The 17117-nt window shown below is 40.8% G+C and overlaps 1 protein-coding gene across 1 annotated transcript; it reads left to right on the top strand.

The window, feature by feature from the left end:
* Positions 1–313: 313 nt before the first annotated feature.
* On the top strand, positions 314–16004 carry LOC110530764 (natural killer cell receptor 2B4). Its single transcript, XM_021614022.3, has 5 exons — positions 314–592; positions 1960–2262; positions 2407–2685; positions 2883–2999; positions 13003–16004. Exons 1-4 carry the CDS (start codon positions 538–540, stop codon positions 2984–2986), a joined length of 741 nt encoding a protein of 246 aa, XP_021469697.3. The 5' UTR covers positions 314–537; the 3' UTR covers positions 2987–2999; positions 13003–16004.
* Positions 16005–17117: the final 1113 nt, after the last annotated feature.

The following is a 17117-nucleotide window of genomic DNA, read 5'->3' on the forward strand; positions in this document are numbered from 1 at the left end:
AGTGAGGTGTACTGAACCTGTCGCCCTTAATAAAGTGCAGTGCGCTATGATAAACAGTGTCCAATGACTTCAATACAGTGGCAGCTGCATTCATATAGACAATATCACCATAATCTATGACCGGTATGAACGTCGACTGAATTATTTGTTTTCTGCTTGTTAATGAAACCCATGGCTCCCCTATTTGGGTGTCAGTAATTTGGTAAGGGCTGCCCTATCAGAAATGTACATGTTAAAAACGCGTTGGAAATACTATAATTACGCAATAACAAATCTTATAGTTACACAAGTTGATTTGTAACATGCTAAAAATACATTCTACCGCGTCTTTAATTTCACAAACATCTGAGTTTGGAGAGCATTTTCAGTTCCTATATAAATATCTATCAAGTAATTTCAAATGCCATGGAACCTGTAAAAATTGCAAACAGAATGTGTTAACCTTCCGGTTATGGGTGTAAAAATCTACTGGAGGAAGAGGAAGTATAGGCCTATGTGACAATACTTCCTCATTTAGGTTTAGTCATTTATCAAAGTATGGCGACCTTGTGTTTCCCCATCGCTTTTCTACTAACTCTCCTCCATCAAGCAGGTAAAAGCATTTTCTAAAACATCTGTATAGTGATATTTATTATATTGATTAGACATGTGTGTCTATAATCTGATTAGTAGGTTAGTAAGTAACAGGCAGTATAATTTGTACTGATTACTCTGCTTATAACCAGTCCAACCAGTGTACTGGTTGTCTAACCGGTCGAATCAGTGGGTGAAAAAGGAAATTATATGATTTACTGAACTTTTAAGTCATGTGTTGTGATGTGTTGAACTTTACCACATTCAAGTAATTCATTGACTTTTAAATTGAAAATATGTAATTAACTTTAGGGCAACATTTTTGGATGATACTGTAGTTTTAAACACATGTTGAAGCTATACACGTGTTTACAAGTAATGAGTAATACAACAATTTTGGGTTGTGATAGTATAGTGATAGTATACCGTACTGTGAGGAAAAGTTCTGTGTCAGTTACAAGAAGGTTACTGACAGGAAACTACGCAACAACGCCATTTGAAGCAAGAAAACTTCTCACTATCGGAAATGCACAGCTCAACTTGTATTCACATGTGTCTGTAAGAATCAACCACAAATATGTGCCCATATTTATAAGCATCCAAGTTATCTATGCTTTTTGGCAGAATAGGTTGTACTTCCTGGAGTTATACTTCATCAAGTTGCTTTTACTGAATGGTTTCTGATACTGAACAGTTGATAGTGTGTATCATATCCTAGTTCTTTGCTGTAAAAGTACTTCTGTATTACTTGTAACAAAGGTTGTGACTCTGTTGATCTAAAGGCAGCTGATCTTATTAATGGGTTAATATTTAAACCGTTTAGCAAATAGGGCGTATTGTTACGTCCGTCGATGAATGAATTAGACTAAAGCGCAGCGTGGAAAGTGTTCATGATATGCAATGCTGAAACACCGACAAAACAACCAAATATAAAGGAACGTAAAGTTCTGCAGGGCTCTACAGCTACTGTGTAAAAACAAGATCCCACAAACTCAGGTGGAAAACAGGCTGCCTAAGTATGATTCCCAATCAGAGACAACGACAGACAGCTGCCTCTGATTAGGAACAATATCCGGCCAACAAAGAAATAGAAAACTAGAATGCCCACCCAAATCACACCCTGACCTCACCAAATAGAGAAATACACAGGCTCTCTCAGGTCAGGGCATGACACATATAGAAAAATTCCTGCCCAAACTACAAGCCTGCAAATTGGATCATTACAATGTGTCAGTCAGTTTGGCTATTTGCAAAAACAATCCATTTCCACATATTCCTTTAGGAGGTTGCGTTGCTAAATTCATATATCCTACTGCTGTATTTGTCACATTGTTTGATGGGCTTTTTCATCTTTTTTTTACATGACGTATTCTGTGTTTATTTCAGAGCCCAGTGCTGAGACCTCTGTGTTTGTGCTGAAGGGACAGGATGTTCGCCTGAATGTCCAGACAAATGTTCAACTGAAAGAAGATGTTGATGTGCTATATTGGAAGTTTAACAGATTAGACAATGTTGTAAAGTACCCCCCAAAAGTTACCTTTGAAAGGTACCGAGGTAGGGCTGAATTTAGTGAGGAAGACTTCTCTCTGCTACTGAAGAACCTCCAGGAAGGAGACAGTGGACTTTATGATGCAGTAGTGACTGGTAACAATGACAGAAACGTTGCTAAATACTTGATAAATGTCCAAGGTATGTCTGACAGTTTTTCTATTTTTTCACAGTTTAATTAAACAAGCTAAACATGGTGTACAGGTTAAATGCATATTCATTGGGACTCTAGCTCATGTACTCAGGTTAATAAACAAACAATAAAGGAATTATATTTGTTTTCAGAGAGAGTTGAGCCTCCAGTCCTGACAGTGGACTCTGTCTCCTCCATCAATGGCACCTGTAACGTGACTGTGGCCTGCAGAGGTCAGAACACCTCTGTCAACTCCAGCTGTAACAGCAGCACCTGCTCTCAGGTGGGAGGAGAGAGAAGAAGGGCTGAGACAACCACTGTCCCCCTGCTCTCTGTCTATGTGGCAGGGGGTTCCATCATCTGTAACCACAGCAACCAAGTCAGCTGGGCCAACGACACCAAGGAGATCAAAACAATTTGTCTGGAAAAAGGTAAGACAGATTTATACAAACACCGTGCACACACACACGCTCACACACACACACACACACACACACTCACACACACACACACACACACACACACACACACACACACACACACACACACACACACACACTAGACTAGATGTTATATGCTGACGTATGTTGACGTTTAGATTTTGATGTCATTGTAATTCCAAAACCAGAGCGGGACAAGGAGGACCATAACTACGCTGTCACAGTCGGGATGCCAGGTCCCATCATCCACGTCATCATCATCTTTGTTGGATGCGCCTTGATTGGTTGGTGAAAGCTAAATAAAGGTAAGCTCACTGTTCTTGCTTATTACAGAAACCGTACAGTTGTGAATAAAACGGTTCCCTGGAGTAGGGAAGGAGGTATAACATACTCAGGAGAGTCAACAACCAATCCTATTCACCTGAAGCAAACTGAAATCGTGCCCAACGTGCCAATGGATGCCAAGCCCACCCTCGGAAGCCCCACAATTCTGGCTATAATACCGGGGCTCGCATCCATTTCCAAAATTCATTACAGCACTTTAGTAAGCCCAAACCCCCTGACTGCACAAGGCCAAAATATGTTATACCACATTCTCTCCTTCAGGGAACAGTACTTATATTCATAACTGTACATTCCCTTTCAGACGGTCACTCGGTATAAAACATGCAGACATACAATCAAGCCCCAAGCCGGCTCAGACGGTACCAAACTAGGAGACCCGCCCAAGCACCCACAGGTTCCACTGGATCCAAAAAGGGTCACAGAAACCACCTTTTCCCCCTACCTTAATACTTACCAGAGAAGCCTGAATTGTCAGTACCTCATGGGGCCTGAACTGTCAGAGCCCTATATAACAAACCAGAACCTGCTACAACACGGTTATGTATACCGACACGCTGCCTCTGCAGCCCAAGTCCCCAGACCCCACCGTTCCAAGAATAACACTAACTTTGTGAGCCTAAAATGTCAGAACTCGTACAAGGAACCGCAAGTCCAAAACAACAGAACACCAAGTCATGACTTGGTAAAACGCACGCGCACTGCATTAGTGTCAAGTAGTGTCACTGAAACCCACAGGACACCTGCAGTAACCTTGGAAGGGTGTACCCGCACACTGCCACGGCAGCCCAATGCTCAAACCCACAGGGAATTGTGGCAACCCGGATAAATGTGTTCTGTCTGCTGCAGCACATCAAGGCAGCCAAAGGCTTAAACCCACAGGGAAACTGTGATAAACCGAATAAATGTTGCCTGACATCAACCATGACGACCCAACATTTTCCATACACACAAAAAGTTTTTTTCTCTCAAATGCCTTGCACAAATATGTTTACATCCTGTTAGTGAGCATTTCTCCGTTTCCAAGATAATCCATCCACCTGACAGGTTTGGTATATCAAGAAGCTGATTAAACAGCATGATCATTACACAGGTGCACCTTGTGCAGGGGACAATAAAAGGCCACTCTAAAATGTGCAGTTTTGTCACACAACACAATGCCACAAATCAAGTTTCAGGTTGAGGAGTGTGCAATTGGCATGCTGACTGCAGGAATGTCCACCAATGTAATTGTAGAGAATTTGTCAGTACGTCCAACCGGTCTCGCAATGTGTTTGGCGTTGTGTGGGTGAAAGGTTTGCTGAGTTATTTGTACTTTTTTATGGATCCCCATTAGCTGCTGTCAAGGCAGCTGCTACTCTTCCTGGGTAGTTCTTGTATGCATGTGTCTGTGCCAATGTTTGTGTTGCTTCACAGACCCCGCTGTTCCATAAGGTTTTTTTAATCAGTTTTTTAAATATAATTTTACTGCTTGCGTCAGGTACTTCATGTGGAATAGAGGTCCATGTAGTCATGGCTCTGTGTAGAACAGTGTGCCTCCCATAGTCTGTTCTGGTCGTGGGGACTGTGAAGAGATCTCTTGTGGCATGTCTTGTGCAGTATGCATGGGTGTCCGAGCTGTGTGCCAGTAGTTTAGACAGACTCTCATATATAAAAGTAGTGATGAAGTCAATCTCTCTTCCACTTTTAGCCAGGAGAGATTGACATGCATATTATCGATATTAGCTCTCTGTGTACATCCAAGAGCCAGCCGTGCTGCCCTGTTTTGAACAAATTACAATTTTCCCGAGTCCTTTTTTGTGGCACCTGACCACACGACTGAACAGTAGTCAAGGTGCAACAAAACTAGGGCTTTTAGGACCTGCTTTGTTGATAGTGTTGTTAAGAAGGCAGAGTATCGCTTTATTATAGACAGGCTGCTCCCCATCTTAGCTACTAAATCTTAGCTACTAAATCTTCGCTACTAAATGTCTTTTTTGCTCGCTTCGAGGCAAGCAACACTGAAGTATGCACAAGAGCACCAGCTGTTCTGGATGACTGTCTGATAACTCTCTCGGTAGCCGATGTGAACAAAACCTTTAAATAGGTCAACATTCACAAAGCCGCTGGGCCAGATGGATTACTAGGACGTGTACTCAAAGCATGTGCAGACCAACTGTCAAGTGTCTTCACTGACATTTTCAACCTCTCCCTGACCGAGACTGTAAACCTTCAAGCAGACCACCATAGTCCCTGTGCCCAAGGAAGCTAAAGTAACCTGCCTAAATGATTACCGCCCCGTGGCACTCATGGAGCAGTTGCCATGAAGTGCTTTGAAAGGCTGGTCATGGCTCACATCAACAGCATCCAACAGATCCACAGATGACGCAAACTCAATCGCACTCCACACCGCCCTTTCTCACCTGGACAAAAGGAACACCTATGTGAGAATACTGTTCATCGACTACAGCTCAGCGTTCAACACCATAGTGCCCAAGAAGCTCATCACTAAGCTAAGGACTCTCGCACTAAACACTTCCCTCTGCAACTGGATACTGGACTGCCTGACGGGCCGCCCCCAGGTGGTAAGACTAGGCAACAATACGTCTGCCACGCTGATCCTTAACACTGTGGCCCCTCAGGGGTGTGTACCTAGTCCCCTCCTGTATTCCCTGTTCACCTACGACTGTGTGGGCAAACATGACTCCAACACCATCATTTAGTTTGCTGACGACACAACAGTGGTAGGCCTGATCACAGACAACGATGAGACGGCCTACAGGGAGGAGGTCAGTTAACTGGCAGTGTGGTGCCAGGACAACAACCTCTCCCTCAACGTGAGCAAGACAAAGGAGCTCATCGTGGACTACAGGAAAAGGTGGTCTGAACAGGCCCCCATTAACATCGACGGGGCTGTAGTGGAGCGGGTTGAGAGCTTCATGTTCCTTGGTGTCCACATCACCAATGACTGATCTTGTTCCAAACATACCAAGACAGTCGTGAAGAGGGCATGACAAAACCTTTTCCCCCTCAGGAGACTGAAAAGATTTGGCATGGGTCCCCAGATCCTCAAAAGGTTCTACAGCTGCACCATTGAGAGCATCCTGACCGGTTGCATCACCGCCTGGTATGGCAACTGCTCGGCATCTGACCGTAAGGCGCTAAAGAGGGTAGTACGAATGGGCCAGTACATCACTGGGGCCAAGCTTCCTGCCATCCAGGACCTATATAATAGGCGGTGTCAGAGGAAAGCCCATAAAATTGTCAGAGACTCCAGTCACCCAAGTTAAAGACTGTTTTCTCTGCTACCTCATAGCAAGCGGTACTAGAGCGCCAAGTCTAGGACCAAAAGGCTCCTCAACAGCTTCTACCCGCAAGCCATTAGACTGCTGAACAATTCATAAAAATCTCCACCGCACAATTTACATTGACCCTTTTGTCTTGCACACTGATTGTCTTGTACACTGCTGCTACTCGCTGTTTGTTTGTTACCTATGCATAGTCACTTCGCCCCCACCTACATGTACAGATTACCTCAACTAGCCTGTACTGCACACTGACTCGGTACCGGTGCCCCCTGTATATTGCCTCGTTATATTTTATTCCTATTGTGTTACTTTTAATTATTACTTTTTGTTTTTGCCTACTTGGTAAATATTTTCTTCTTCTTGAACTGCACTGTTGGTTAAGGGCTCGTAAGCATTTCACGGTAAAGTCTACACTTGTATTCGGTGCATGTGGCAAATAAAGTTGGATTTGATTCGATCAATATGTTTTGACCATGACAGTTTACAATCTAGGGTTACTCCAATCAGTTTAGTCATCTGAACTTGCTCAATTTCCACATTATTTATCCAATATTTAGTTGAGGTTTTTCGGGTTTACTGAGTGTTTTGTTCCAAATACAATGCTTTCAGTTTTAGAAATATTTAGGACTAACTTATTCCTTGCCACCTACTCTGAAACTAACTGCAGCTCTTTTTTGAGGGTTTTCAGTCATTTCAGTCGCTGTAATAGCTGACATGTAAAGTGTTGAGTCATCCGCATACATAGACACTCTGGCTTTACTCAAAGTCAGTGGCATGTCATTAGTAAAAATGGAAAAAGCAAGGGGCCTAGACAGCTGCCCTGGGGAATTCCTGATTCTAACTGGATTATATTTGAGAGGCTTCCATTAAAGAACACCCTCTGTGTTCTGTTAGACAAGTAACTCCTTATCCACATTATAGCAGGGTGTTTAAAGCCAAAACACATACGTTTTTCCAGCAGCAGACTATGATCAATAATGTCAAAAGCTGCACTGAAGTCTAACAAGACAGCCCCCACAATCATTTTATCATCAATTTCTCTCAGCCAATTATCAGTCATTTGTGTAAGTGCTGTACTTGTTGAGTGTTCTTCCCTATAAGCATGCTGAAATTCTGTTGTCAGTTTGTTTACTGTAAAATACCATTGTATCTGGTCAAACCAAATGTTTTCTAGAAGTTTACTAAGAGTTGGTAACAGTTTTAGCCAGTAAAGGGGGCTTTACTATTCTTGGGTAGCGGAATGACTTTAGCTTCCCTCCAGGCCTGAGGGCACAGCTCTCTAGTAGGCTTAAATTGAAGATGTGTCAAATAGGAGTGGCAATATCGTCTTCTATTATCCTCAGTAATTTTCCATCCTGATTGTCAGAACCTGGTGGCTTGTCATTGTTGATGATAGACAGCAATAATTTTTTCACCTCGTCCACACTGACTTTACGGAATTCAAAAGTACAATTCTTGTCTTTCATAATTTGGTCAGATATACTTGGATGTGTAGTGTCAGCGTTTGTTGCTGGCCTGTCATCCCTAAGTTTGCTCATCTTGCCAATGATAAAGTCATTAAAGTAGTTTGCAATATCAGTGGACTTTGTGATGAATGAGCCATCTGATTCAATGAATGATGGAGCCGAGTTGGCTTTTTTCCCCAAAATGTCATTTAAGGTGCCCCAAAGCTTTTTACTGTCATTCTTTATATCATTTCTCTTTGTTTCATAGTGTGGTTTATTTATTTGTAAAAATTTAGTTACATGGGGCGGCAGGGTAGCCTAGTGGTTAGAGCGTTGGACTAGTAACCGGAAGGTTGCGAGTTCAAACCCCCGAGCTGACAAGGTACAAATCTGTCGTTCTGCCCCTGAACAGGCAGTTAACCCACTAGGCCCACTAGGCCGTCATTGAAAATAAGAATTTGTTCTTAACTGACTTGCCTGGTTAAATAAAGGTAAAAAAGTTTGCCTATCATTTGGGCTGCCAGACTTAATTGCCATAACCTTTGCCTCATCAAAACATAGAATGCCCACAACTCCCCCCCCCCCCCCCCCACAAAGGTGCGTACTCCGGCCACAAGGGGGAGGGTCTGGGTGGGCATCTATCCGCGGTGGCGGCTCTGGTGCTCTGGTGGAGTTACTAGAGGCGGTGGCGCCTCTAGAGCGGGGACCCTCGTAGCGGGCCCCGGACTGGGGCGACTCTGGAAGCTCCGGGCTGGAGGGCGACTCTGGCTCTGGGAGCCAGTACAGGACTCACCAGGCTGGGGAGACATGCCTTGGCCGAGGCACCGGATACACTGGGCCATGGAGGCGCACTGGCACTCGAGCGCAGAACCATACCCGGCCAAACACAAAGAAATAGAAAACATAGAACACAAAACATAGAATGCCCACTCCAACTCACGCCCTGACCAAACCAAAATAGAGACATTAAACGGATCTCCAAGGTCAGGGCGTGACAACACCACAGACAGATCACCACAGATCATCAACATATGAATCACTACAAAACGTATTGTAGGACCTTTTATACAGTATAAACTTTGGTTTTCCTAGGCTATTATATTGTGATCACTACATCCTATGTATTTGGATACTGCTATAAAGCACAATTCTGCAGCATTAGTAAAGATGTGATCAATACATGTTGATGAAAACTTTGGTTTTCCTAGATATGGCTATTATATTGTGATCACTACATCCTATGTATTTGGATACTGCTATAAAGCACAATTCTGCAGCATTAGTAAAGATGTGATCAATACATGTTGATGGCTTAATTCCTGTGCTGTTTGTAACTACCCTGGTAGATTGACTGACAACCCTGATCCAGGTTGCAGGCACTGGTTACAGTTAAGTTTTTTCCTGAGTGGGCAGCTTGATGATAGCCAGTCAATATTTAAATCACCCAGAAAATATATTTCTTTGTTGATATCACATACATTATCAATCATTTCACACATATTATCCAGATACTGACTGTTAGCACTTGGTGATCTATAGCAGCTTCCCACCAGAATGGGCTTTAGATGAGGACAGATGAACCTGTAGCCATATTACTTTAACAGTATTTAACATTAGATCGTCTCTAGGCTTTACAGGAATGTGGTCCTGAATATAGACTGCAACACCGTCCCCGTTGGCATTTATGAATATGAATGTCATCTGCTACAAGCAAGTTATTGACTTCATGGACCTTGTTTCTTAATATGGGCTATTTTTAGCACTTTTCTGGGTTGCTTGATTGTTTTTAATGCTTTACTGGGAAGCTTACCAGAGGTAGACTTACTCACGTTATTTACATTAGAGCTGATAGTGCAGGGTGAGCTGCATAATGTGGTCTTCCTACTATTGCACATGGCCTCAGTGCTAACAGTGTAACTCTGGTTCATAGGCTCATGATTACGGCTTACAGTAGCTGTAGGATAAACAGATGTATTCGGTGAAATTAGGGGTACATACATTAAATGACTTACATTGTGTTTACCAATGCCTCTAAGATCACGTACATTTGATGCAGCATTATGACAACTCATTGTCACAATGGTAGGGATTAACTGAGCTGGTCCTGGATCATTTACCAGTCATTGTTTCAACGCAGACGAGACATGCGTGGACAGAGTCCAGGAGTCAAGATGATTTGGATGGACTGATGATTTGGACTGTTGTTACAGAATGGAGGACTGGGTAACTAACAGAATGGAGGACTGGGGAACTAACAGGATGTGTCATTCCTGTAGAGTATCTTCTGTTTCCAGAAGGTGTTAAAGTTGTCGATAAAAGTGACTTTTAGCCAGATGTGTAATGCCACCAGTCTGCCGAATATTTCACACTTTCTTTTTCACATGTAGTCATGTTTCTATGTAGTACTGTGCGCCTCCCACAATCTGTTCTGGACTTGGGGACTGTGAAGAGACCTCTGGTGGCATGTCTTGTGCGGTATGCTTGGGTGTCTGAGCTGTGTGCTAGTATTTTAAACAGACAGCTCAGTATCTTTAGCATGTCAACACCTTACAAAGACAAGTAATGATGCAGTCAATCTCTCTCCACTTTGAGCCATGAGAGATTGACATGCATGTCAGTAGCGTTAGCTCTCCGTGTACTTTTAAGGGCCAGCTGTGCTGCCCTGTTCTGAGCCAACTGCAATTTTCACAAATCCTTCTTTGTGCCACCTGACCACACTACTGAACAGTAGTCCAGGTGCACCAAAACCAGGGCCTGTAGGACCTGCCTTGTTGATAGTGTTGTTAAGAAGGTAGAAACCAGGGCCTGTAGGACCTACCTTGTTGATAGTGTTGTTAAACTAGGGCCTGTAGGACCTGCCTTGTTGATAGTGTTGTTAAGAAGACAGAGTAGCGCTTTTGTTTCAATATGTTTTGACCATGACAGTTTACAGTCCAGCATTACTCCACCTTGTCGTGTCTCTACTATTATTAAATTGAAGACTTGTAGTTTTTATCAAAGATTCTCTGTAATTAGTATTACGCGATCAACTGATTAATCATGCACATGTAATTAACTAGGAAGTCAGGGCATTTCCTAAAATGACTTTTCAGATATTTGATCTGATCAATTAGTCTTTGAATGAATGAATTATTTACTTTACCTCACGTTAGTCTCATTTCAAACGTCGTAAATTGTTGGTTATCTGCACAAACCCAGTCTTTACTATGAATCATCCATAAATCAATTGTCAATTCACAGAAATGCATAAACAAACAGTAAATATGGTTACAAGAAATGATAGGAGAATGTGCCCTAGTGGGCTGAACCGGCATGGCGGCTTGTTAGACAAAAGGGAAGTGGGGGTCGACTAAGAAGTCATTACAGAGTGATAATTATAATAATTGAAATGTTAATCCTTTGCACATGAACGCTCACTCATTCGGGAACAATTGCAATCAATCATTATATTTACGCTCAGTGTGTCGTCTTGATTGCTGGTGAAAAGTTTGTTTCTTTTGTAGAATTGTCCGTCTCTCTCCCTCTCTCTGTCTAGGTTATTGGGGATAGTTCAGAGTGACATTCATTCATTTGTTACAGAATGAATGTTTCGGCGGTTGTCGTTCTTCGCGTTCAATGATACCGAATTCCTAGCTGCAGACTAGTAATTCATATCAAAGACTTGTTCTTATTCTGTCGGTATCGATAGTCTAAGAGTTTGACCACGTGGTATGGTTAAAAGGTTCACCAATGGTCTGCAACCTTTGTCCTCCCCCAATGGAGAAAAACATGGTCTGGTGATAATTTCTCAAAGTTGGGTTTTATTCGGAATGGCAGAAAAGGGCTGTCCCAGGACGCCTGACCCTAACTGGGCTCAGGGGCGGTCCTCTGATTTAGTTAACTCCAATCCCCTTTTTGAGTTTTCCTTCATTAAACAGTCCAAAATCACATTGTACAATTGTGTAAACAGTATCATACTCACTCATTCATCTTATACAACAATTAGATGTAAACCTCATATCTGAGGCTATTATATAAACAGCGTCATGGTAATGTGGCCACACCGTCTCCCATGAGCTTCCCCAAGTTGTAACAAACGGACCAGTTCGTAGCTGGATTCTTCACCGATCTTTTATACTTTCTCCGGAACATGACATTTGTTCGTACCTCAAGTTCTGTGAGTTGGAAGAAATTCCTTTGTGCTCCATGAACATTTACTCTGCCTCTTATACTATGTGGCCATGTAGGCAGGGTCTTCTCAGGAATTTACAACCTCTCTCTGATCACAGCAGCATAGTTGAAGGAGGTTTAGGGTTTAGTGAATGATTTGTCCCAAATACAATGCTTTTAGTTTTGGAAATATTTAGGACTAACTTATTCCTTGCCACCCACTCTGAAACGAACTGCAGCTCTTTGTTAAGGGGTGCAGTCATTTCAGTTGCTGTAGTAGCTGACGCGTATAGTGTTGAGTCATCCGCATACAAGAAATTCCCACATATTTTGAGCACTTGTTGTCTGCTTTTCCTTCATTCTGCAGTCTAACTCATCCCAAACCATCTCAATTGGGTTGAGGTCAGGTGATTGTGGAGGCCAGGTCATCTGATGCCCCACTCCATCACTCTCCTTCTTGATCAAATAGCCCGTACTCCGCCTGGAGGTTTGTTGGTGTCCTGTTGAAAAACAAATGATTGTCCTACTAAGCGCAATCAGATTGGATGGCGTATCGCTGCAGAGTGCTGTGGTAGCCATGCTGGTTAAGTGTGCCTTGAATTCGAAATAAATCACAGATAAATCATTGGTCGTTGACTCCCTAGTGTGTTATACCTCGTGAGCGACTGAAAGTTAACACATTATATTAATTAAACTTTTGTGAAAACGGTTGAAAACAGGATGTAGTAATTTCACATTATTTATATTCATAGCTCATTTTATTGTATTTTTATGTAGTTGATTTAAAGGTGACAAAGTGGAAATTATAATCACAGAGTATGCTATGTTCAGGGTAAGATACCATATATATTTAACACCACTGATACTGTGTCATTGTTGATGCCATTTTTAAAAATGCAGTTAGTGGAAAATGTATACATTCTAAAATGCTGAGAAATTCATGTTAATTTCTTATATTATAGAGCATTGAACCACTGAGAAATATTTAATTAATTGATTTGAGGTGATTAATGACCTTGTTTTATAACCGGGTCACCGTTCATAAATTCACAGTGAAAATGTTACTGTATGTTTTTATTCTCCAGACTCCAGGTAACAGTCATGTAGGTGGTGAAGAGCAGGAATCTCCAGGTCCAGCATCACCCTCCATCTACAGTATGGTGGGACTACCCCAACCCCAGCCTATGAACCATTCCACCATGATGGGAGACCAGTCTCCACCTGAGGACTTCCCCATGACCTCCATGACCATGCCTGAGAGTTTAAATGCTACTGTATGGTGGGGGAAAAAGAGAAGCAAACAATAATCAGGAATTTTAACATCATCTTAGACCAGGATTCTATCACATAGCTTTTTGTCAGCTATACACCTTTGAAGGCAATGTTCCCGCGTTCACTGAGAAAACATTCAATTCAGTTCAGTCGGGAAATTGTGTTTAAATGTACATAGCTGACAAACCATGATCAAATTGAATCTTGGCCTAAGACCGCGTAATATCTGTGCTGTAGCGTGATTGAAATTTAAAGGCAATGTACCTGCTTGTGTGGGGACTGCATCGGTAAACTCTGCAAATGTCGGCTCAATCGGAAATGACCTTTACATTTCTATCGTGCTACAATTCGGATATTCTTCCAAACAACGATCAACTACAGATGAAGGATCTTAATTTGACCACACTGTTGTTGCAGGAAATGCAAACTTGTAGTGCATTCGAAGTTTAAAAATGCTTCTAAAGTTTGGAATTTACACTTTAAAATATCAAACTTGATTTGCCAATACAAAAAATCTAAAACCTACACAAACATTTTCATTCATTATATCCCCATAATCCTGATGCTTCAGGATATTTTCCTGCTGTGAGAAACTGGTCAAATTAAGATCCTACATCTGTAAGCACAGCTGTCTTTGAAAATGTTAAATATATATTTTTTTCCCTTGTAAAATTTTTTTAACCATCATGACGGTAGTATGCTGTAAAAGTACAGAAAAATAAGTGAACATTTCAAATTATTCATCATAGTGGGTATTAAACAGAAACAAATCATTAATCATAGTGGGTATTAAACAGAAACAAATCATTAATCATAGTGGGTATTAAACAGAAACACATCATTCATCTTAATGGGTATTAAACAAAAACAAATCATTTATCATAGTGGGTATTAATCAGAAAAAAAGAATGTGTAATGGTCGGTATTAAACAGAAACAAATCATTAATCATAGTGGGTATTAAACAGAAACAAATCATTAATCATAGTGGGTATTAAACAGAAACAAATCATTAATCATAGTGGGTATTAAACAGAAACAAATCATTAATCATAGTGGGTATTAAACAGAAACAAATCATTTATCATAGTGGGTATTAAACAGAAACAAATCATTCATCATAGTGGGTATTAAACAGAAACAAATCATTAATCATAGTGGGTATTAAACAAAAACACATCATTCATCATAGTGGGTATTAAACAGAAACAAATCATTAATCATAGTGGGTATTAAACAGAAACAAATCATTAATCATAGTGGGTATTAAACAGAAACAAATCATTAATCATAGTGGGTATTAAACAGAAACACATCATTCATCATAGTGGGTATTAAACAGAAACACATCATTCATCTTAATGGGTATTAAACAAAAACAAATCATTTATCATAGTGGGTATTAATCAGAAAAAAAGAATGTGTAATGGTCGGTATTAAACAGAAACAAATAATTTATCATAGTGGGTATTAAACAGAAACACATCATTCATCTTAATGGGTATTAAACAGAAACAAATCATTTATCATAGTGGGTATTAAACAGAAACAAATCATTAATCATAGTGGGTATTAAACAGAAACAAATCATTAATCATAGTGGGTATTAAACAGAAACAAATCATTAATCATAGTGGGTATTAAACAGAAACACATCATTCATCATAGTGGGTATTAAACAGAAACACATCATTCATCTTAATGGGTATTAAACAAAAACAAATAATTTATCATAGTGGGTATTAATCAGAAAAAAAGAATGTGTAATGGTCGGTATTAAACAGAAACAAAACTTTCATCATGGTGGGTACTAATCAGAAACAAATGAGCCAAAAACATGTGATACTGTATAGTCAGATATTCTTATATCATGTTATGCTGTGCATTATACTATGTCATGTAATGCTATATTATGGCAGGCCCTAATAATATGCCTTGAAATGCTATGCTATCTTACATTAGGCTAAAGACATGCTACGGTACTTTGGCGACTGGTAAGTGTTTTTTTCCTTTGGGCTGTATGTTTCAATGTGTAGTTCATACATGCATAATCTATACGCAGAATTAACGTTTTACCTCAATAAGCAACTGTTGTCTGGAAGCTGTGCGGCACCATTTTCCCTACATTTACCTCAACGTGCGCCAGCCCGCTAGAAATTCGAGTTTCAGCCAATGAGCTTCAGCCCCTTGCCATTTGAGTGACAGCTAGACACACACAGCAGAGCGAGAGAGAGCAATGAAGTGTTACACATATCTGCACATTTGTTGGAGTAGCACGCAATTTTCAGGTCCCACTTTTGGCTTGTGAGCGTTACTTTCAGAACTACTTCCTAAAAAAATATAACAAATAAAAAAAGAATATCTAAGGTATGTTATTTTTATAGCAACAAATGAAAAGAAAAAGTAAATATTTTTTTAAACGTTTTAAATTACCCAATCTGGTTTACATGTGCAGGCAACATCCTTCTGTTTCTGTGTACATTGTTACATAAAAAGGAACATAATTATTAATCTCATGATTATACTATCTGCTGCTGTATGGGGCGGCAGGGTAGCCTAGTGGTTAGAGTGTTGGATTAGCAGTCGAAAGGTTGCAAATTCAAATCCCCGAGCTGACAAGGTACAAATCTGTCATTCTGCCCCTGAACAGGCAGTTAACCCATTGTTAACTAGGCCGTCATTGAAAATAAGAATTTGTTCTTAACTGACTTGCCTAGTTAAATAAAGGTAACAAATAAAAATTAAACATTGTAAATAATATCGTCACTGTGGGATGCCCTGTCAATTGTAAAAATACAATAAACATAATTCTGTCACTCGTGGGCTTAAATCAGTGTTGTTTGTAGAATGTATCCCTGATGTAGAGGGTGATGACAGCAGAGATCATGATGACCAGCCTCACAGACACCAGGAGGATCTTCCACGCCAGCAGGGGGAGTCACTGGGTTACAACAGTTAGACATTATGTTACAGTTCCTCTAGTCCAGCACGTCAGACAAAAGGGTTTGGACACTTCCATTTCAATTCCAGTCAATACATAGAGTAAACCAAATTCCAATTCCTAATTTTCCTAATTGAAAAGCATTGAAATTAACTGGAATAGAAATGGAATTGACCTGCTAGACACTTCAACACTTCAACAATTAACCCTGAGTTTACAGTTCCTGTAATGTGCATAGTTCCTACAATAATGTGTGCTCTTACTTTCAATATGAATCATTATTAAAGATGGGGCAGTGGGGCAAAAAAGTATTTAGTCAGCCAACAATTGTCCACGTTCTCCCACTTAAAAAGATGAGAGGCCTGTAATTTTCATCATAGGTACACTTCAACTATGACAGACAAAATGAGAAAAAAATCCAGAAAAAAATAATTGTATTTCACGTATGTTCCATTCCGAGAACAAATAACTTTTCCAGAAGTGTCATTCTAAAGCATTATAAATATGTAAATACGTGTGGATTTGATTAGCGCTTTGATCGGCATGAGGCCTGATGAGCCTTTAAGAGCCCAAGCCAGAGAAAAGCCCAAATGATTCTGTTGTTATCCAATGCATAGCCTATAATATACTGTGTAGGCTACCGCACATTACGTACAACAGAAAAGCCCATTGTAATGCTCCGGGTGTCGTGGGTGTGGAGTCAAATGCAGGAGACAGAGAGACAGAGAGCACAATGCTGCGCGTCTTTTAATCGCACCAATGCACCACAGGGTGCTCACAAAAACGTTACGTTCCCAAAACACAGGGAATCAAAATGTACAATGGGAAACAATCCCGACCGGACACTAACACGTGCATATACCACAGAGCCGAAGGTTTACATAGAAATAATCCCGCACAACAACCAGGCGGGCCGGCTGTCTAATAAAGACAAACTAATTAAACATTCACAGGTGCTACCACTCAACATACAAGGAGGGGAAGGAAA

The sequence above is a fragment of the Oncorhynchus mykiss genome, chromosome 8 (assembly GCF_057628025.1).
Source record: "Oncorhynchus mykiss isolate SJ-2025 chromosome 8, ASM5762802v1, whole genome shotgun sequence".
Classification (NCBI taxonomy): Eukaryota; Metazoa; Chordata; class Actinopteri; order Salmoniformes; family Salmonidae; genus Oncorhynchus; species Oncorhynchus mykiss.

What these genes read in the sequence shown, in the direction of transcription:
- LOC110530764 (XM_021614022.3), top strand. Translation starts at nt 538, where the DNA reads ATGGCGACCTTGTGTTTCCCCATCGCTTTTCTACTAACTCTCCTCCAT. An exon ending in ATACTTGATAAATGTCCAAG is followed by an intron (nt 2,263 to 2,406) that starts GTATGTCTGACA and finishes ATTTGTTTTCAG; the next exon opens with AGAGAGTTGAGCCTCCAGTC. An exon ending in AACAATTTGTCTGGAAAAAG is followed by an intron (nt 2,686 to 2,882) that starts GTAAGACAGATT and finishes TTCCAAAACCAG; the next exon opens with AGCGGGACAAGGAGGACCAT.